This window comes from Blennius ocellaris (assembly GCF_963422515.1).
Source record: "Blennius ocellaris genome assembly, chromosome: 18".
Classification (NCBI taxonomy): Eukaryota; Metazoa; Chordata; class Actinopteri; order Blenniiformes; family Blenniidae; genus Blennius; species Blennius ocellaris.
The window spans coordinates 18754912-18777617 of NC_137667.1; the positions used below are offsets into that span (position 1 = coordinate 18754912).

Sequence of the window (22706 nt, forward strand, 5' to 3'; positions counted from 1 at the left end):
GTTAAAACACCCAATAATTATTGTCTTTATATTGTAAATAACCCCACAAATCTGATGTGTATTACTACTGCTGCTGTAAAACTTGACATATATAAGCAACATTTAGGATTTGTTATGTTATTGATCTTTAATATAACATTACTGCGTAAATAACCTGACGTCTGATCATCTAATAAACGGGGAAACAATCTCCATGTTTCTGGTGGATTATGAAAATCCCCCCCCCACTCTCCTCCGCTCATTCAGTTTGCTCCTCTTCTCCCAGAATGCTCAGCGAGCGCGGTGGCTGATGTCATGTTCCTGGTGGACGGCTCCTGGAGCGTCGGCAGGCCCAACTTCAAGCACGTCCGCAGCTTCCTGTCGGCGGCGGCCGGGGCCTTCCAGATCGGCGAGGACAAGACGCGGGTGGGCGTGGTGCAGTACGGCGACGACGCCGCCACCGAGTTCAGGCTGGACGAACACCTGACGCGCCCGGCTCTGCTGCGCGCCATCAGCTCACTGCCCTACAAGGGGGGCAGCAGCCGCACAGGTGAGGGACGCACGTCCTCCACCACCGCTTTTTTACTTCATGTCCTCCACCACCGCTTTATTACTTCATGTCCTCCACCACCGCTTCTCCACAGTCGGGGGGGGGGGGGAAATGAGATTCATTTAACATCATTTCACTGAATAAGTGTGTTGATCTGAAAGCGAGTATGACTGGATTGGATTTAACAGTGCAGTACTTCATGTTACCTCAAGGGGCAGCAGTGAGAAAGTAGTGAGGATACATGACGTGTGTGAGATATAAACGGTCAAATACATTCAGTTTTACTTAAAATTTAGCCCAAAATATCCGTATAAAATATATTAGGAACTGGATAAGTCACTAATTGAAATGAAAACAAAGGAATGTTGTGTTTTCTGGCGTGTGACACGCCTCTACATCAGGGACGAGCAACTTCAATCATTGTGAATACAGAGAAAAGTTGAATAATGTATGACCAAAGAGTGAAATTATGACCGAGCAGCGACCACGTGGATTGATGAAAATTATGGCGGCGAATTCGATAAAACCGATGAACCGTGTGTCTGTAATTTTAATTAAGTGACATTTGTGAAAAACTTGGTCCAAATGTGCTTAACAACTTGTGAAAGCAATTATTTCTGGAAATTCACATGATGGAGGACCCGTGAGCTCCTCCATCACCTCCATCACCTCCATCAATCCACACCTCTCTTTCCAATGGTTTTTCTTTTCTTTAAAAACAACACCTTTTGTGTCTCACTGGTGCAGGCAACGCCCTCGACTACCTCCTGACAACTGCTCTCACCGAGGAGGCCGGCGCCAGGAAGGGTTTTCCCAGAGCGCTGGTGATCATCACCGACGGCAAATCTGAGGATGCGGTGGAGAGCTACGCCAGGCAGCTCCGCAGCAAGGGGGTGGAGATCTTTGTGCTCGGTACGCAGCCAGAACAACTTTTACTGCCCTGCGCAGCCCACTTTTTTCTTTTTTTTCCCCCCACTCGCTTTCACTCGGTAACAATAGGCGTCGACGTCACAATGGAACCAGGGTAGAACTCCTGCGTCTGGAGCGAGCGACGGCGGGTTGACGCCGCGGCTCGGCTCACACTTTCCACAGACGGGAGCGGGACTGTTTCTCTGTTGTCAAGCGAGACCCACCGGTTAAATATTATTCACAATAAATCTCGTTTCGCGGGGCGGCCCCGGGTGATTGGGGGGGGAGGGGGCGTGAGTCACGCCGTGAACTTCCTCCACTGCCCCCGCAGGCCTCTTATCAGCCTGCCATCCAGTTTCTGGAGGTTTTCCAGTCATTAAGAGGTTTTTTTTTCTTTTTTTTTTGGTTTTCAAAGGGTTAGCTGGAGAGTTGTTCTGAAGCGTGGAGACGACTTGGCTGGATTTCACAACGCTTGTAAAGCTGCATTCGGATCACAGGCTGAAATTTTATGGGGTGGCTCTGATAATGGTGACGAAAGCAAATATTTATAGATAGAAAGTGCTGATAACTCGGTGTATAAACATCTTTTAGGGGCAGTGGTGGCGTAAGATTGGGATATCAGAAATAATGTAACAGCATTTTGATTGTTACAGGCGACACACTAATCGAGTAAAAGCTGCACGTGCAGCATTTGGGTGGAAATATTTGGTCAAACCCGTTTTATACTCTATAGTGAAAGTTGCAGCAGTTGGAAAAGATCGAAGATCAAACCTGAAGCTTTATCCTTTGGGAGAAACGTCAAGACGTTAAACATGAAGCGAGGACCTGTCACTGTCCACCTCAGCGGGTCACACAGGTTTCTGAAACGCAGTGTTTTAGAGTTGAACTTGGAACAAAGCGTGCAGGCTGACGGCTCGTCCAGCGGAGGAACACGGGACTGGGAGCTTGAGGAAGAAGTGTGACTGCGTTCACATGGAGCTGTCAGACTTTCCATCCAAAGTGGATGAATAGAAAATAACTTTTAATATGCGCAAAACTTTCACCCAACTTTGTTGGCAAATTGCTCACATGGTCCAGTGTTTATTTACACGCCTGGAGCAAAAACACCAGTTAACCCCGGACGCACTAATCCTCCGACCACGCCAGCGTCTTTACAAGGGCGGCATCAACCCAACCCGACAGCACTTCTCACCACTTGGCTTTCAGCTCCACTTCCATCCGTCCACCTTCCGAACACTGTTGTGAATTTATGAGCCGCCGCTCCGAGTGACGTGGATTTCTTCAGATTAAGTATGACTTTGGTTTCCACTGAATCGGAGGTGAAGGCCACTAAGATATACGAGTTAAACTGCGAGAAAAGCAACGTTTTCTTGCAGTTCGTCATTGAACGCCACCAATGCGTCGATGAAGTTGTTGTTCTCGCAGTATTTACATGCTTGTAGATGCAGAATTCAGTGGTCCAGCATTTTACCTCCTCAGAAATGTTTCGCGCTACGGTGTTTCCTTTGGTGCAGCGTTTTTTATCACTTTGTTCGTCAGGTTGTTTTCTGACGGATTTCTATTGGTTGTTGGCATCTGTCGGGGGGAGCTGTTTTCACATTTCCTAAAAGTCAGAAGATGACCTCAGTGACACCGGCGGTCAGGAAACCCCTGGACTCAGGCCCTGTTTACACGACAACACATGTGCTCTTCTGCACATGCTCAGTAGAGGCACAGTGTTTCCTCCAGAGGGACACGACTCCCAGTCCATATCCTCCTGGACTTGGCAGTTTTGTAGTTGACAGTCGTCGTAATGATAATTCAACTTGGTCGCCTGTCCAAGAAAATGCCATTGTTGATATATGTATATATAGTGTATTGTTCTCAAAAATAATAATGTTTTCGCTCGAGCCATTGTGGAGTAAAAGTGGTCTTAAGCCACGATCAACCGTATCGTCATGCAGTGGCGTGGCCGACACAAGGTGACTATATTCAAAACTGCATTTCTTTAATTTTTTTCTATTTAGGTGTCCAGCAGGCGGACGAGGAAGAGATGAAGCAGATGGCTTCCGCGCCTCACAGAACCCACGTCTTTAGCGTCGCCAACTTCGACCAGATCAGAAACGTGCAGAAGGAGCTCATCACTCAGCTGTGCGGCGGCGTGGAAGATCAGCTGAACTCCCTCGTCAGCGGAGAAGAATGTGAGACTTGTTTTGCATCATGATCCTGCTGGTTTTCTTTAAAAAAAGTGCAAGATTCTGGAAGAAGAAAGTGCGTCTTTGACAAAGTCGGCAGGTTGCTGGTGTCGTGTCGAGAGCAGCCAGAGATCAGCGCCGACTAAAGAGTGCTGAAATATTGCCGTAAAAAAAACCAAAAAAAAAAACAGCGATATCAGGAATCTAAAGCAAAATTTGCTTGTTGTAACATTAAAGTCATTTATTTTTGCAACTAATTACGGATTAACAAATAAAAATTCCAGTTGCGTAATGTTAAAATGACACCACCTGGAGTTCATAAAATGTAATTTATTTGGAAAAAAAAAGATATGGCTTATATGCTTCTAACCATTTATTTAGTAGAAGCTCATCATTATTGCATTGGGGTTCCTGTTTCACACTTTAGGTTTTCAGATACATGATCTTCTCCTCCTTATTGTCCCCTGCAGTCATCGAGCCCGCCTATAACCTTCAAGTCCTGGAGGTGGCCTCAAAGTCCATGCGGGTGACTTGGGATCCGTCCATCGGAGACGTTTCCGGATACAAGGTTCAGATGATTCCCATGATGGCCGGCAGCCGGCGGCAGGATCTGTACGTGGGGCCGGGCCAGACCTCGGTGGTGGTCAGGGATCTTTCACCAGACACGGAGTACGAGATCAGTCTGTTCGCTCTGAAGGGTCTGATGCCCAGCGATCCTGTCACAGTCATGCAGAAGACTCAGCCAGTTAAAGTCTCAGTGGGTGAGTATGAAATATTGAGAGCAGTCGTCTTTTTACGAGGTCATTTTGGGCTTTCGGTCAATTTTGACTTTTAAGGGCGAGAGTGAAACTCCTCCAAATGTCTTTAGAATGTCTCATGCCGTCACTCTCAGGAGGAATAGCTTTAGGAATATTTCCACTAAAAGGTTTTTTTAAATTCTTTTCCCATCCAGAGTGCTCGCTTGGCGTGGACGTGCAGGCGGACGTCGTCCTCCTGGTGGACGGATCCTACAGCATTGGTCTGGCCAATTTTGCCAAAGTGAGAGCCTTCCTGGAGGTGCTGGTGAACTCGTTTGATATCGGGCGAGACAAGGTTCAGATCAGCTTGGTCCAGTACAGCCGGGACCCTCACACCGAGTTTTACCTGAACACACACCACGACCTGAACGCCATGGTCAAAGCCGTCAGGACCTTCCCGTACCGCGGCGGCTCCACCAACACCGGCAGGGCCATGACCTACGTGAGGGAGAAGATCTTCCAGCCCAACAGGGGGGCGCGGTTCAACGTCCCCCGAGTCACCATCCTCATCACGGACGGCAAGTCGTCCGACGCCTTCCAGGATCCGGCCACCAGGCTGAGGAGCTCCGACGTGGAGATCTTCGCCGTGGGCGTCAAGGACGCCGTAAGAAGTGAACTTGAAGCCATCGCCAACACACCAGCTGAGACCCACGTGTACACCGTGGAGGATTTCGATGCCTTCCAGAGGATTTCCAATGAGCTCACACAGTCCATCTGCCTGAGGATCGAGCAGGAGATTCAGAAGATCTTCCAGAGACGTAAGTGACGTTACGCCTCTATGCCGATGACGCTGCTCTGTGAGACTTCTTTTGAGCCGGGAGCTTTTCACTCCTGGTTTATCAGTTGGGTTTTATTGATATATTTTCAGATATTTAATTGCATTTTGTTTGGCTAAATGAATGAATTATCTCAACATCAGCAACTTAAATGTTCTACAGATTGAAGGAGAAAAAACGTGGGGTTGATTCTCACTTCAACAACAGAGTGAAGTCAACAAGTCAATTGTATGATTTAAAAAAAGTTTAAGGAATTGAGTTAAAATATAAATTTTTTTTTTTAATTTGAAGACTTAAACTGGAATGTTTTGGATTGAGGTTGGCAGAAAAGCAGCAATTTGTTGACGCTTGTGACTCAGTTGAAAGTTTCTCTGTCTGAAAATGTGGCTGTTTTTAACAGTGAAACCAGGTGTGTCCAATTTCATTCCTGTTGTGGACACTTTTTTAAAAATTTTTGCCAGACGTCTCCCATTGTCAAATATGTCTGAGAATCGGGAGCTCTGCAGAGATCCCGATTATGAGCCACTTGTTGTGTTCAGTTGTGTTCAAGTAGGGAGATGGGTAAAACAGAGGATTATGCTTCTGGAACACTCCTGATAGCTTTAAGAGCTACGAGGATAACAGGTTGTCAGCTTCCTTACTTGTTTATGTAATTGTTGCAGTACTTGGTTGGATATTTAAATCGTTGAATAGCTATTATTTAACTGACATTACACTGGTAATTACAGTGTTATCAGTGTTATGTTAAAACCTTTAGAAGTCTTAAAGGAAGTTATGTGGTAAAAGGCTATGAATGACTCACTATGAACAATAGGAAGAGTTTTGTTTTTTTTAATTTCAGTTATAGATTTCTCAGGGTTATACTAATACCTTTAGCTGTTTGTAAGTGATTTAAATCCTCCACACTCTTCTTATCTTTCTGCTGAACTGTGGGTGGGGCCACCCGGACACGGACTCGTTGCAGCACTTGGTTGGTGTGCTAAGCAATGGCACTTGTTCCTCCGTTGTGATGACCGTAGCTTTTCTTAAGCAGTTAAATGGCGTGAATCATTATTTCTAATACCAGATTATTTCCTAGCATTATGCTAATGCCTTCAGCCACCTGTAAGCAATTTAGTTTATTTGCACTCCGAAGGAGTTCTAATGCTTTTACACAATAATTCAAAAGTTATAGTCCTTTCCCGACTCATGCAGATGTTGCATCTTAACAGGTGATCGGTATTATTTGCCATATTTGCTGTGATCAAAACAACATTCAGATGTTCAATTATAAAAAGCGCTCTACCACCCTTTTTTTCTTTTTTCATGGAGAACACACAATAGTACCGAAAGCCGCCCAGATGCAGACAATTACTTTCATGTCACTCTTCCAAGCGTGTCTTTTTCAGCTAAACCCTCGTTTTGGCCAAAATGTGTAAAACACATGTCCACCTTTTTGATCTTTCAAGGGCAGGGAGAGTGCCTGCATGTGGAAATTGTAGAAGTGGGTCAAACTGTGGTTGCACAGTTGTGTTTGCGTTTGTTTAAAACGGAGCCGCAGCTCCAGATGACTCAGTGTTACCACATCGGGACAGATGCAGACTGTCAGGTGTGCAGTCTGTCACGTAAACAATGCGGGACTTTAAAAGGCATTCTTTGCACTGAAATCATCAGGCGGACCCCCACTCGGACATCTGGTGGTCCAGTTTAAGCAAACAGGAAGAGTTACACAGAAATGCAAGGAAAAAAAAAAAACAAGAAAGAAGAATGGATCAGTGTTTTGCCAGCGAGAGATTCCACGTCTGCCTCAGCGTGACTCACGCCGGCTTCGATTGATGTGATATAACATTTATGCAATTGTTGTGTAATAAAGACTTCATGTCAACACGATGAGGTGTGCAGGAGCAATAATGAGCTGCACAGTCGCACCTTCTAAAAAAAACTCAACAAGCTACGGATTCACTGGTTCAAACGGCAAGCAAGGCAAGAACCCTGACCGGATTGTACTTCCTGGTCCGAACGCAAGACAGGTTTTTTTTTTTTTTTTCTTGACATCAGTCTAAAAAAAACTGGAATTGTCTTCTTATTGGCCTCAAATATTTATCCCCCCTTGTTTTGCTGCACAGCAAAATCACGAGCCCTCTTGATATTGAGGGAGTAGAACATTTTCTAATTGAGCATTTAATTCATATATGTCACAAAACTACTACGTTTTAGCATTCGTCTTTTGTTTGGTATCCATTCAGGTTGTTTATTTTCATCATTCTGCCAAATCAAATCTCTTTTTAAAAGATCTCCACTCATCACAGGAATTGGTGACGGCTGCGTCCACGTCCACCATTAATATCATTATAATACATTAAGTGGTAAAAATACCGGCGTGGACAGAAAAGATAACAATAATCAAATTAATATAATAATTGGCCTGTGAACGAGGTAAGTTCAATTATTTTAAGCTGTGTACAAATGAAATTCACTATCATGACATAAAATAATTTTCAATATTACACTTTTTTTTTATATTTGATGGGTTAGTTTTACTCTCCATTCATTATGAGGAGCACAGAGGCTTTTGCTGTCAACTCCTTGATCAGAGTTATCTTGGACACTTCCTCAATCACTTTTAAGGTGAGATTCCTTGATAGGAATTTTTAGGCCAATTTATGAGTTCTCTGAGACGCTTCGTGAATTCGGGCTCTGATATTTAAACGATGTGGACGTGTTAATGGAGCGAAGGTTCCTGGGTGTGGCTGCTGAGATCCAGCATGAACTGATGGAGCGTGTGAAACTCACACGCATGTTTTTGGACTGTGGGAGCAGAGGAAACCCTCAAATGATATGGTTATCGCAGTACTCAATATCAATGTTGCATACTGCATGTTTAACTAATATCATGCAGCCTTCGTAGCATGGGTTACTTTAGTGTGACTTTCTAGTTCACGTAACCTTTTAGCCTTTAGCGTTTTCAGCTCGTCCATTTTTACAGCGTGTGAGCACAAAGTGCACTGTCAGCAGCGTCCGCCCTCCTGGTGGTCTTTAAATAAGGAAGTTGTAAGAGAAGTTGTTTGGCTGTCTTTAGGTCAAACCAACTTCATCTACAGCCAAATCAAAAGTCTTTCCTTTTGCCTGAATAAAGTCTTTTTAAAAAAAAAATGTCTACTACGCAAAAAGCTCGGCTCAGTTAGTTTCGTGCTCATTTATTTGTATTTTTCTGCCATCTGCAGTTAATGTTCTGTGGATAACTACCTAAAAAGACTTTCAGGAATACAATTTGCGGAACGGATTTTAGTTTTTTTCCCCCACCAGAACGATCCGAGGCGCTCGATGATGCAAGTCCCGGCCTGCTGGCCAACCGCTTAAGGTAACATGTTCATCGTGTCTGACAAATCAGCTGCAGACTCCACTGATTTCATTAGTCAGGGTCGGGCTGAGTCGAGTCTTAAATCGCCTTGAAGGGAAACAACATCTTTCGCAGCTCGCTGTGTGTGGACCATTAAATCTCCACCAACGGGACTCCAAATGGGACCTGTTGCTTTTTGTCTGGCGGAAGGGGGGTGGGGTCACGGAGAGATTTCACATCTGGGGTCGCTTTCACGTTGACAGACTGTGACCGCGTATCAGATTTATCGAACGTCACTTTGCCCTCAAAAAATAATTTCTCACTGGAACAAAAGTGTCGAGTTCAGGTCATCGATACCGAAGTCCTTTTATGCTGATCTCGTCACATTCTTTAGATGGAGAAATCACGACTTATGAAGTGTCTCTAATGAGCATCTCTTCAAATCTGACTTGACCAAATTGGCTGTTATTAGAAAACATGGCAGCTCAACGGTGCAAGTAAGAAATTATCCTTGGGCAGGGTGGAAACTCTAAAACTAAAACTCGCTCAACCCAACGTAACCCAATTCAAAGCCACCTAATTACTCCCCCCCCCCCCTCCTAAATCCTATTTCCTCATGTTTATACCATTGCTGACTCTACTCACCCTTGTTAAATCCTGAACTCTGCACAAAATATGAGCTGCAGCAGCGTATAAAACTCAAACCGTTGCCCATTTATTTTAATTTTTTTTATAGAACTGACGCAACCGAGAGACCTGACCTTCTCTGAGATCAGCTCCCGGAGCCTCAGGGCCTTGTGGGGGATCGACGCCAACAACGTGCAGTCCTACCTGGTGCAGTTCAAGCCGGCCGACGACGTGAACGGACACTTCGTCTCCATGTCCGTGCCGGGAAACGACCTCACCGCACTGCTGCCCCACCTCAACCCCGCCACCCGCTACGAAGTCAAAGTCTATGCCCAGTACGAGAAGGGGGACAGTCTGCCCGTGACCGGCTACGAGACCACTCGGGAAGGTATTTATCTGTATTTTTTTTTTTTTAAACACACAAAGGAAGGAAGCATTATGTAGTTTGGATAAATAATGCTGTTGACCACATCGTAGTGGTCATTTATGGTGTGTTTCATTTTATGATTTATATGAGATGCTTCATTTAAACAAACACTGGTCAAATAATGGTTTCTGGTCTTTTCTTATGAACAGTAAACATATTCTTGTAGCGTGTTAAATGTGATAATTTAACACTTTGATCAGTCCTCCATGCCAATATAATGTATCTCTTCTGGCTTTGTGCAGTTTGTCAGAACCAAAAAAAAAGACGGTTTATGTTTTTTCATAGGTTTTAATCTGTTTATTTTTAATATCAGATCTATGACAATTACTGAACAAAATATTTCCTTAATTAGGAAATAATGAAAGAAAACACTGATTTTGGACCCAAAAATCAGGCTTTTTCAGGACAGAAATGGAAAAAAGTTACAAATCATAGACACTAAAAACACCAAAGCACAGGGCAGTGTAATGACTGACTGTCTTATACAGTCTGCAATTTCATCTCAACACTACTTAACTGCTTTTTAAAACCTTGAACATCATCAGATGTCGTGACCGTGAGTCAAAGACCATCAACTTGAGGACGAAGGAACCAAACTACGAAATGTTTCTCGTCACTTTCTACTGAAGGCGTTCTCCTCGCGGCTCATTCTTTAATCCTCAGTTGTTTGAATCATGAACCCCTGTTGCAGAACTGGGCTCCGTTCGCAACCTGCGAGTTTCTCAAGAGACGACGGACAGCTTCAGGGTGTCGTGGCAGCCGGCTCCGGGAGCCGTCACCCGCTACCGCCTGTCCTACGCACCCGTCGGGGACGAGAGCGCCGCCGTGGAGACCGCCGTCGGCGGCTCGGAGACCACCACCGTGCTGCAGCGGCTGCAGCCCCAAACCACCTACCGGGTCACCGTCACCCCCGACTACGACTCGGGCCCCGGCGTGGCGCTGCAGACCGACGGCACCACCAAACAAGGTGAGAGCGCGTCACCGCCGTTCACATGGAGAGAAAACTGAGGAAGCGAGTTAAAAGTTAGACGTCGTCGTCTGTGCTTTTGCGTGTGGGTGTTCTCTAAACTGCCTGGGAGTGCCCGGAGTCGGCACATTTTTGACCCCAGAGGAGGTGGGAACTCCTCGCCCTGCGGAGTCGGTGTGAGTCGCCACCCATGGAGCTCCTCCTCGGATTCTGTGCGGCCTTAAAGGGAAAGGAATGAAAAAAAAAACAGAAAAGAGCTGGGAGATGGGAGAGGGTCAACATGTACTCAGAGCCGGTGAACAGCCGGGAACAGGATTTCTTTCACCTCAAGAGACTGTAGTCCTTTAGACTTCTGCAGAAGACTCTTGGCTTTATTGGGAGAAAACTGTTAAGAAAAAAAAAATTGATAGACATGAACAGCTTGTGTTCAGTGGATCTTGTGTGAGCAACAGGAAGTTACATATCACATATACAGAGGTTACTTAGCTTATTTGTAAGTAGCATTACTGGTCAAGTTGCTGAACATTAGCACTTCGTAGAAGGAAGTATGAATACGAACCTTTAGCTATTTGCCAGTGCAGAGTACCCATACCCGTACTCATTACATGCCATAAAGCCTAATTTATACTCCTTACCCAAATGATACTCCAAGGCTATATAGGACCCACCTCTGTGTCGCTGCTACACTCACCTCCACCAGCGCGAAGGCCCAGAACATGACCACGTCGACGGTATGCGTAGGGCATCGGGCCACTCTGCAGGTCCAAATGTCTCTGGATATTTATATATGTGAAGTTTGGCTTTCACTGCCTCTTGATATTTTGGCAGAACATAATTTACAAAACGTCTTACTTTTGTCATTCTCGTAAAGATTAAAGAATCTCCAAACAGTGGACATCGCTCGTCCTCTATTGTCGACCTGCTTGCTGACGTTGCCGACAAGTTGTGTAACGAGTACGATCAGTATCGGACCAGATACCGGTATCGGTGCATCCCTAATGTTAATGATTTGAACGTCAGCTATGGGCAACATTTAGCTCAATGAATGGGAAAGGGGAAGACGGCTAATAAACGCTCGTCTTTTCACATTTGACAAAAGCGATGAGCTTGGGGGGGGGGTGAAATTTCAAAAGATTCCACTGTGATACTTCTTTCATCATAGCAACCAGTTACTGGTATCACTGCCACAAGTAGTGAGATCACAGTGTGATACCCAGCACTGGATTCTAATGCAGAAAGAGCTTGTCTTTGCACGTTGATGGTGTGTATGGTTCACCTCCAGCCTGCAGCTGCGCGTCGTCGGAGCTGATTTTTTTGTTTTGTTTTGTTTTGGGAGGGGGGGGGGTTACGTTTTGACGGTTTACACAAAGAGACAGCATTAATTCCACTTTGCACGTCTTTGACATGAAACACGCAGCTGGCTCTCATATGGATTCATGCTTTCCTCCTCCCTCCTCCCTCCTCCCTCCTCCCTCCTCCCTCCTCCTCGTATGGCGAGCAATATTGTTCCCATTATGACTTTATCTCACAGATATGAAGGTTTTCTGTAGGGCTCCACTCTGGACGAGCGTGCACTTAGCGTCTGGGTGTTCATGCAGGATTCAGCAGCAATAAAGCAGCGAGCGTTAATATCAGGCGGTGAAAGCGAGCGCGTTGCTTCATTTCCATGATTATTCTTGAGGGGAGACATGCTCCGGCACACTTCAGGCTTGGTTTGGTCTTGGTGGCAGCCCAGCACAAACACCTTTTTCTACTTTTTCCTGCTGCTACGATGCGACCGAGAGTTCAGTGGCTCAGTCAAGGACGAAAGAAACGGACTGTTTTCCTCCAAGTTTAGTTTTTTTTCCCTTTCTTTCCACTCAAGGACGCGGTGCATGATTAATAAGACCATGAAGTTTCTCTCAAATACTTTGCAATGCAACACAGACACGGTTTTGATCCCCAATGACAGCTTAGCAAAAACTCAACTTTTGACACTGGGATTCAGATTTTGTGTTCAGTTAATATCCTGCAAATTAAAGCAAAAAACCTTAAAGCGACTCAGGAAGTCAGGAAAACAATTCTAAATATTTGATTTCGGCCCTTTATGAAGCATCGGATACACAAAGCAGTGAGACTGAGCTGGAACAGCAAATTCACCTTGAATCCAAACCAACTAAACAACATTAAATCCAAAACAAGAAATTCCTAATCCTGGAGGGAATTCCTTTTGTCTGTAAGACACCATTTCTGGAAGGTTCAATACAAGAGCACTGATTACTGAAGAATAAGGCCACCATAATCCAAAACAGCTGAAAACTAATTGAAAACAATAACCAAATGCAAGCTAAATATCTGAGCATTAACGGTAATCCTTCAGCTAATTCCTGATGATTGTGTCCCACTAAATGAACCTTTACGGAAGTTTAAATACAAAAGTATTGAGCCTTTAATAGTAGCTATGCCGTCGATGCAAAACAATAGAAAATTGCATGTAAACTCAGAATAATGACCAAAATGAGGCTCAATAGCTTTAGATTGCTGCCAATCCTTGAGCTAATTCTTCATGTTGTCTCTCTAAATGTTCATTTATGGAAGGTTAAAGACAAACTAACTCAGCATTATTGCCGTCGCCCCTTTACACAAACGTGTCGGAGCAGACATCAAGATGACTCTGTTATTGTCAGCCTCCTGAAGGAGGGCGGACCAGTCACGGCCCAGTCGTGAATGAGTTTGTACAGTGGTGTGAAGAGTCCCAATCCTTCAAGTGAATATATTAAAAATAAAAGACACGGTCAATGATTTTACAAGACACAGTGTCACTTTAATTAAAGGCCAGAAAATAGAGCAAGTGCAATCATATAGATACCTGGGGATTATTATTGATGAATTTCGAGGAGTCTTTTAATGAGTCTGTTTGATCTTTTTGTGGCCTGGTTCGGTCAGACCTCTTTAAAAGAGAGAAGCTCACTGAACCAAATAGTAAAATGGTGCAGTCGTCTTATTGGTGAGCCTCAGTCTTTTCCAGCCTCCCTGTTCACTAAACAGGTCCAGAGAATGGCCTCAGCAATCCTTCATAGTGACTCCCATCCTCTACGAGGCAAATTGGAGCTCCTCCCCTCTGGACGGAGGTTCCTGGTGCCACGGTGCAGGATGAAGTGCTTCAAGAACAGAACATTGCACTTTATTGTTTTTATTGTTTTTATCAATTTTTAGCTCTATTTGTTATCGTGACTCTTCATTGAATGTTCTTATCCTGGTTTATGTTAGTGACTGCTTTGTATCTCTGTAAGGCTTTATTGTGGTTTCTACTCATCTACTTTTGATCTTATCTTAATTATTTAGTGGTGAATAGCGGAACATTTGAACACTTGTCTGTCTTGTCTCACTCGACCGATCATTATCTGCTTGTTTGGTTCATCGTGTGTCTTTGTTTGTTGCGACGTGTCAAGCGATCACAAAACCCGTAAAACAAGTCTACCTATGGGTACCAATAAATTAACCATGACCTTGCCTTGAATCAAAAACAAATATGTACTTTTCGTGGATCCAAAACAATGACCTAAAGTAGGCGCAATAGCTTAGAGTTGCAGCTAATCCAGGAGCTAATTCTTTGTTTCTCTAAATGACCCATATAGAGTATCAAATACCAAAAGTACAGTTCAATTTGCGTCCAATAGAGAGTGACTTAGTGCTCACCTCGAATCAAAAACATCTATTCACAACATGCTAACGAGCTTTGCATTGCCGCTAATCCTGGAGTTAAGTGACTCTTCATGAAAGGTTAAATACAAAAGCACTGAAAACGAAACAATAAGGACACCTTGATCTGAAACAGCTGAAAACTAACTAACTGGAAACAATAAACAGAACCCAGCTAAATAGCTTAGTATTGTTGCTAATCCTGGACATCATTAGGATTGTATCTCTAAATTCCCACATGGAGTGTTGGATACAAAAAATATACAAAATTTGCCTTGAATAGAAAATGAATGATGGTTTATGTATGGTCAATACTGGAGGCATTGATAAATAAAAGATAATTTCATTTCAGAAAAGCATTTTTTTTCTTTCAAGTCACTCTTGATAGGAAAAAACTATTTGAATCATCAATTTAGCTGATATGTCGAAAGCTTCTAAAAGCTGTATTTCCATTGCATTTCTAGCCTGATCTTCCTGGATTGAGCCATTATGTCTTCTATCTTCCATTATTTTGACTGCATGGCACATGTTGCTTGAGGTTTTACTGTAATCACTGTGACTAAACCCAGAATAACGACCAGAGCGCTCCTAAAGCAAACATTTCATCCCAGTCTGTGTTTAACGTGGCTTGTCTTCAGGCCAGAGCGACGTGTTCGAGGGGTTTCGTTTTTGTTTTTTTTCAATACCAGCAGTGTCTTCAGAGGACAGGCTTGTTGTTACTAGAGAGTAAAAATAAACTTCCAAAGTGGAGAGAAGCGGTGAGGAGAGAAAAGAAAGAGATCAAGACAGTTAGCTTTACTGAAAAATGACCACATATTTTCATAACTTTTACAATCAGTTGCGATAACACTGCACACACTTAGTTGAGTATACGACAATCAGAAGACCAAACAGTTGGGTTTCAAGGGTGTCAAACATAAGGCCCATGAAACAGCCAGTTTTTCTTTTAGACATTTCACTGTATTTTACAGCAGAAGGTCTTATTAAAATTGGCTTTATGTTGATATTTTAGTCATTTTCAGTAGTAATTAATTGACATTTTGCAAAAATCTAGACATTTTAATAACATATACTCTGTGCCACAATTTATAGCTTTATAGATTATATTTAAAGGTTAATATGCTTCTATTTTACCAGTTTGGCCCACTCGAGATGAAAATGGACAATATATGGCCCATGAACTAAAAAGTAAAAGTTGTTTGACAACCCTGTCACAGAGCATCTTCCTCCCACTGACTAATTAAGTAACTAAATAGCTAACTAACTTGACTTCCGTTGAAGCTGTTAACATTTGCATAGCTTAGGCCACATTATTAAGACATCCAAAGTGATTGGAGACTCGGGGACTCGGTTCACTTGGGGGTAATTATGCAATTTCATTTGGTTCAGTCACGTCTAACCACCTGGAAAATGTCACACATTTACAACAACTGCTCATTTGAGGGCGCTATCGCCCCGAACAAACCCCGACGAGAGGGGAAGCAAAGAAGAAGCACGGCTCATTGATTGGTCCGGACCGAACGCAGCAGTTGCACCGCTTTAGCCCCTGGTGGCTAGGCTAGTTAGCTCGCGGCTAATGGGTAGCCACAAGCAACCGTGATTTATAGTCTTTAGACCAGATATGAATGAGTGCCTTCCTCTCCACTTCTTCCTCACTACTCCACGTCTGCTCGCGAGATATTATCCAACTTTTTCTTTCTGTGTCTGCTCCTTCTGATTTGCGCGGTTCGCTTTGGAAACACCGCTTGCTTGAGAACCGGGATGGACGTTTTCAAGGATATCGCTTGTTAGCTCCGGGTTCAGTGTTCAGAGTAGCATTCGAGACGCTTAAACGAACTCTGGTCCGTAGCAAACAGGGAAATGTGAGACAAAATAAGAAGTTGTAATTTTCAGAAACCATGAAATGAATGCACTACTTTTTTTATTAATAGAAAGGTGTAGGTTTGCTTTCCGATAGTAACTTGTACAACACTGAACCAGACCATGAAGGCAACACAGCAGAACATGTAAAACGGTGTAAACACCCAAGAAATGACTTGGAAGAAAAAAAAAAGGAGAAAAGGGGGGACCCGGTGAGGAAACCGGAGGCTGTGCAGGCCGAAACACAGACACTACAGACAACGCCGTTAAATTCCAGGCAAGCCCTCACAGGGCGGAAAGGAGTAAAGAGCGCAACAAAGGCAAGGCAGAGAAGAAAGAAAAACATAACGCGAGGAGAGCCGAAGAAAGAGAAGGGAAGGAGACGGAGGAGTGAGTCAGTCTTCCCTGCTCCTCCTCACCTTCCAGCCTTTGCTCTCAGCTGACTTCACATTCCTGTCCGGTCTTGCTGCTTCCCATCTCCACCTGTCAGCCTGTGTGGCAGCAGCCTGCTCCGTCCACTAGCGCTGCTCCGTCCAGCCCCAGACCAGTGACGCCGATCAGCTGCACATGCAGCGTCACAAAGTCGCCATTAAATCCACGCGATCACACGTCCGTGAGAACTCAATTAACTCATATTCGTTTTATTTTTTTTTCCTGCGTCAAGTATCAGGACCGTTCAGAGAGACGTACATTTCATCTATGGATTTTCGCACATAGTCCAAAATGTTTTGGACCAAACAAGCATGCACCAGCATGTCTTTTAATGCATGTCTGTTAATGCTGTGCAGAGCTGCCTTTGGAAAAAAACAAATGCTTTAGCTGTTAGTTGGTTACATGAAAGCGTTTTCTTTCCATACGTGCAGCTCAAAAGTTTTTGTAAAAACATGCAGATTGTTTTTTAAAAAGAAATCTGGTGATATGGCAAGGAGGTTGTTCACATTATACAAGAACGTTTTCAGTACTTGGTAGTTATTTATGTCAGTTACAGATCATATGATGGCAAATTAGCAACATTTAACCCTCAAATGTCTTTGGCCTCGTTTGAACGCCGAGTGAAAACGCAAAATTTTTATTGTGTTTTGGGTCTGTTTACACAACAAAGGTGCTCTGAGCCACTGAAAACTATTCTAAGACACTCCCAGTCTGCCTCCATGTTAACGGAAGAAAACTCATCTTTTTGAAAACGTCACGACACCCATCTTTATGGAAACGGAGGGAAACGCAACTTTTTGAAAATGCTCAGACTGCGCCACCTTGTAAATGGGTAAAAATGCCACTTTTCAGAAATGATCCCCGTCTTCCTCCATGGAAACAGAAGACAACACAACTTTTCGAAAACTACATTTAAAACCGTTTACGTGGAGCCGGAGGACAACGCAACTTGTTAGAAAATGTTAGGACTCCGTGAAAATGAAAGAAAGTGCAACTCTTTGAAATTTTTTTGCAATTTTCTCGGTGGCTTGGCCGGACTGGAGAGTCTTGCCGGCCGGTTTCGGTCCGTGGTTCAGATGACGCTCCGTCGTTAGAGGAAGAGGTGTTCTCCACTGCGCCGGTGCAGCCGGCAGAATTCTCCGCTTGTTGGCTCACATCAATCAGAGGCAGCTGGCAGGATGGATGTTCCATAATTACCTTCGCGTTAAACCTCATGAACTCAGACTCTTTCGGTGTAAACCTTCTTATTGTACGGTAAATGCTTCGTCAGTGACTCGCTTGCATGCAGGATTTATTTGTTTTGATTTGTTTTTTTCCGCTCATGATCGCATTCGAGCTAAAAAGGAAAAGTGCTCTTCATGCTTCATGCTCTTCACGCCAAAATTGATGGGTTACGATGTTCTTGTTGACATGTTAAATGGAACTCTGCAGAGACGTGATGGTTTGACTTTTCTTGACCTGGCCAGTGACACAGAGGATTACATGTACAACGTCAGTACTATTTGCATAAATGTGGTTTATCTCGCCTCATACTTTGGTTAAGTTTAATCTCATCTGGAAAACCCCCCCAAAAAACTCAACTTCACCCAGGAATATGTGGTGATGTTGAGTTGCGGGATGGAAAACCCCTTGAATCTCTGACTATTTTCAAGAAGTCAAAGATTGACGAGTGTATCTCTGAAATGACATAATTACCACTGAATTGCTCCTTCTCGCCTTCCCAGCCATTAAAAACAAATGACAATAAACCTTAAAATGTGCGGCAAATTGGAGTGATGAGGTGTGTTTGGAGGGCTTTTCCAGACAAGTTTTACAATGATAATGAGCTCTGAGCGCTTTCCTTTATGTGTTAATGTCCCAGACAATCATTAAATCCAAATTTCAGCCTCGTGAAGTTTAAAAATACATCGGCAGGCCCTCAGCGCGTCTGTTTTCCGCCGCTGTAGTCGTGGGTGGGTTTCATCAGTCCTGGACACCAAACTTGTCTTGACCCGTTGAAATGACTGTCGGCTCAGAGCAGTTTGGTTCTGGGTGACCTTACCCACCAGGTGTGCTGCAGGTGAGGTTAGGGTGAGGTGCACTGAGGCTCTGACCTCCCAGCTTTATTTGTCTTATCTGGCCCGGGGGTGCAAATCATAATGTAAAATAATATATTGTAGGTAGTTTGCTCCATGGCCATATCTACTTTTGATGCTCCGGTCCAAACTGGCAGAGCATCATGTTCCCATAACTACCGACCACGACGACACGATGGGCTTCGTGTTTCCATGACGACATAGGTTGCTTCATGTTTCTAAGACTACTGAGGCTGATGACCTCAAAGTGTTGTGTTTCCATGACTACTCAGCTTCCGCGTGTATGAAATGCTCACGTTTCCATGACGACAGAGAAAGCGTCATGGTTCCATCATGACGACACCTGGAGAGTCGTGTTTCAATGATGAGGGAAGCGTGACGTTTGTGCGACTGCTAAGCATAACGACATGTAGCGTTTCCATGGTGACATCGTCCTGCTTCCGTAACTACGGAGCATAACAACATGAAGAGCATCAAGTTTCCAGAAACGTAGAGCGTGTCACGTTACCGTAATGACTCATCACGACAACAGATAACACGGTGACATGATTACATATTTATGACTGTTGAGCATGATGACAAACTGATCATGTTTCCATGGCGACAGAGAATGACAACACGTGAAGTGCCGTGTTTACATAACTGGACTCAAAATCTAAGCCCAGAAGATGAGTTGAGACACAACGGCCCGGATTCTTAGTAACGGTAAACCAACACTCAAAATAAAAGGTTTTTATGGATCTGTGAGGACCTTGTGTGTGTGACTCAGCGCAGGTGTCTTGTTCATACGAATATAAACACTTCAAATGGAAACTCGCTCACTGAATTACACAGACGTTTAACCTGCAACGTGTACCGGCACCAACAGCACCGCAACAACCCCACACACACACACGCACACACGCACACGCACGCACGCACACACACACACACACACACACACACACACACACACACACACACACACACACACACACACACACACACACACACACACACACACACACACACACACACACACACACACACACACACACACACACACACACACACACACACACACACACACACACACACACACACACACACACACACACACACACACACACACTCCATCTGAGCAACCGTACAAACACTGGAGTTGTTCCGTGCCCTTCAAGTAGCTCTAAATGGCTCCTGGTCGTTGAAACATGTCAAGCAGCCAAGTTTAAACGGAGCAAAAAGAGTTTTCCACCGGGGCCGAGGCCTCCAGCAGCAGGAGTCCCAGTCTGACATCGTTCCAGACCGTCTGCTTGCTCCGACAGTAGGAAATCTGTCAGAGATCTGACCTCACCGAACCCGATCATGTGCTCTTCACCTTCTGCAGTACAGATTTCTGATTGGTATCCCGGTATCCAAGGGGTCCAACTTCAGAACCGAACCTGTCTTTTCTAGTCCTTTGGATGACTTTAAACCTGCTCCTTGAATCCTGTTGGGAAACTGGAAGTCCCTTCATTTTTAGTAAAATGGTGAAAAAGTGACGTAAACAGACAAAAACGAAGCAAATATACCATCACCCAAACACAGTCAACGGTTAGCGTTAGCTTCGGTGTGATCCAGAGGTTTTATTTCTGGTGAAAAGAAGCTCTGTGGAAATTTCACAAGCTCCTATTTAACAGTGGTTGATCACCTCAGCAGTTTTGAATTGACTCAGTCCTTCTGACAGCAACGTGAAAGATCCCCTGGTGAGTAACATCAGCCTGCAGCTCTGATTAGCGGCGGCAGCCTCTCGCTTCATCTGACAGATAGACGGAAATATCTCCAAACATGTATTAGATTCTTGCTTTCTCGTGTTTTCGTCTCGGTGATAGATTGTGGAAAAACTGTTGTGAGTGTGTGTCAGAGGGCCAGATATTCCACACTCCATCTGAAGGCAGTTAGTTACGAAGCCTGCAGGTTTGCCTTCCAGCTTCCAGACTCAGAGCCTGAAGCAGAGAGAGAAACGTGTTCGCTCATCAGCTCATCAGCTCATCAGAGGATCAAATGCGCCAGACAATGAATGCACATACCAACGTGAAGTGCTCTGAGTGAGATTCACTCAGCACTCAGCCTCACCCTGAACCTGATCTACCCCTTGAAAACGTGTCATTATCTCAAAATGTAATGATTAAAAACCTCACTAAATATTTTACTGTGTGGTGATCAGGAGGAAACAAGACACACAGTGAGAAATTTTGCCTTTTTAGTATTTTTTTTTTTTTTCTTTATAGGTTGCAAAAAACAATGTCATCATGTTAGGTTTGACACCTTATAACAGATTTTCATTACATATAAAGGCCCAGTTTACTCAACGAGGTTTTCAAGTTAGCATTTTGGGTTAAACATTTTTAGGAAAACGACACAACTTACTGACATTAATGACAATGTTTGCTATGTTGGTTATATCCTATTCTGTGCTGTTGTCCATGTGAACAGACACTGTATTTAAAATGCTGCTGTGCAAACGGGAAACTTGTCTGAAACGAAAAAAAGTTTTCACATTTTAAAGACTGGTCCTAAAAGGACACAAATATAAAATGTAGATACCAAAATATGATTAATTATTGTTATTGTTAATCATTTTACATTTTCAATGACTTCAATGATTGTCCCCATATTTCAGTGTCAGTCTGTTATCGTGTCACCACAATGAAGGCAAACATACCGTCATCCTGTCTGTCTACCTTCTGTTGGTGCACAAGACTTTATTGTCACAAAATATGGCTGCTTGAAAGCCGACCGGGAACAACTTTTTCTGCCTATGAATATTTGGAGAGGCTGGCGTTTGTCTTTGCCTCCAAACGTCGGTGTCTTCTGCAGAATCCTCTCTGGGTCTCAGATTTTCTGATAATCCTCCCGTTGTGGAAACTTGGCCCGTCTCAGCACGCCGTCGCTCTGCCTGCGCCGACGAAGAGGGGTAATTAGATATTGAGCGAAAACCCGCTTCTTCCTTATTTCCATCGTTCGCAATTATTTCCAGTGGCGCGCCGCGTCTCTATATTAACATCGTCGTATGTCTGCGTGCAGCAGCTCGCGTCTCCAGTGGGTTTCACCATATTTCTTCGGGCTAAATTAGATCTGGGGGTTACATATATGTGGGTTTTGGCGTCTTTGAGCTTCAGCAGTCAGACAGTTGAGTCGAGGTCATGAAATCACTGAAAACACTTGAGTGCTGTCACCACAATGGATACTGCAACGGTCCATTAATACCTGCTTCGCCTGCCGCTTTCAGACGTCGGCCCTCCGAAAAACCTGGTCACCAGCGACGTGACGGACACCAGCTTCGTGGCGTCGTGGACGGCGGCGCCCGGGAACGTGAATATGTACCGCGTCCGGTGGAAGTCGCTGTACAACGAGGAGGCCGGGGAGAAGACGGTGGCGGGCGGCGCCACCAGCACCATGCTGGACGGCCTGACTCCAGAGACGCTCTACCAGGTGAACGTCGTCGCCGCGTACGACCACAGGGACAGCGAGCCGCTCACCGGACAGGAGACCACCGACGGTAAGAAAACCACGTTGAAAGAACCACGCCCATGATGTAAAGTGTGCAGGGTCGTCAAAAATAAGGGCTAAATGGGCTTAATGCTGTGATTAGAGTCATTTCAGAAGTAATTGTTTTGTTTTGTGAAAGAATAAACCTTTTCATCACGTATACTCTGCACCACAACGAAGAAAAAAACGCTAAAAGTTGAGATTGTAAAGCAGTTATGGCAGTATTTAACCGGTCTGGCCCACTAAAGATGAAATTGTGCTGTACGTGACCCGTGAATTAAGACGTGGTTATCACCCCTGCTTTAAAGTGACCTGATTCAACAGAAGACAAGTTGTTACAGAATCTCTCACAATCAAAGAGAAATGTTGACGAAAGCTCATAAGTGTTCAAACCTCTTGTTCAAGGAGGTTCTTTGATTTGCAAGTTACTCAAAACACATTGACGTTATTGCAGCACGAAAGCATGGTGGAGGCAGCACCATGCAACTCTTAAGAAATGTCGAAAAGATATCGATACATTTCTTTGAAATATTTACAATTTGCTTGGCGGTTTGCCAGGAACTCAACTACCAACCCAAACAACCGTGTTGCTCCACGGCAGAGCGATAGGCCAGGGTCAGTCC

General features: G+C 44.3%; 1 protein-coding gene across 1 annotated transcript in view; it reads left to right on the forward strand.

The window, feature by feature from the left end:
- col12a1b (collagen, type XII, alpha 1b) overlaps positions 1 to 22706 on the forward strand; it is a 132048-nt gene that overhangs the window by 11018 nt on the left and 98324 nt on the right. The window contains 8 exon segments of the mRNA XM_080513816.1: positions 266 to 529; positions 1277 to 1441; positions 3445 to 3618; positions 4083 to 4373; positions 4565 to 5167; positions 9241 to 9519; positions 10250 to 10525; positions 21824 to 22093. Coding sequence (XP_080369942.1) covers positions 266 to 529; positions 1277 to 1441; positions 3445 to 3618; positions 4083 to 4373; positions 4565 to 5167; positions 9241 to 9519; positions 10250 to 10525; positions 21824 to 22093 — 2322 coding nt within the window.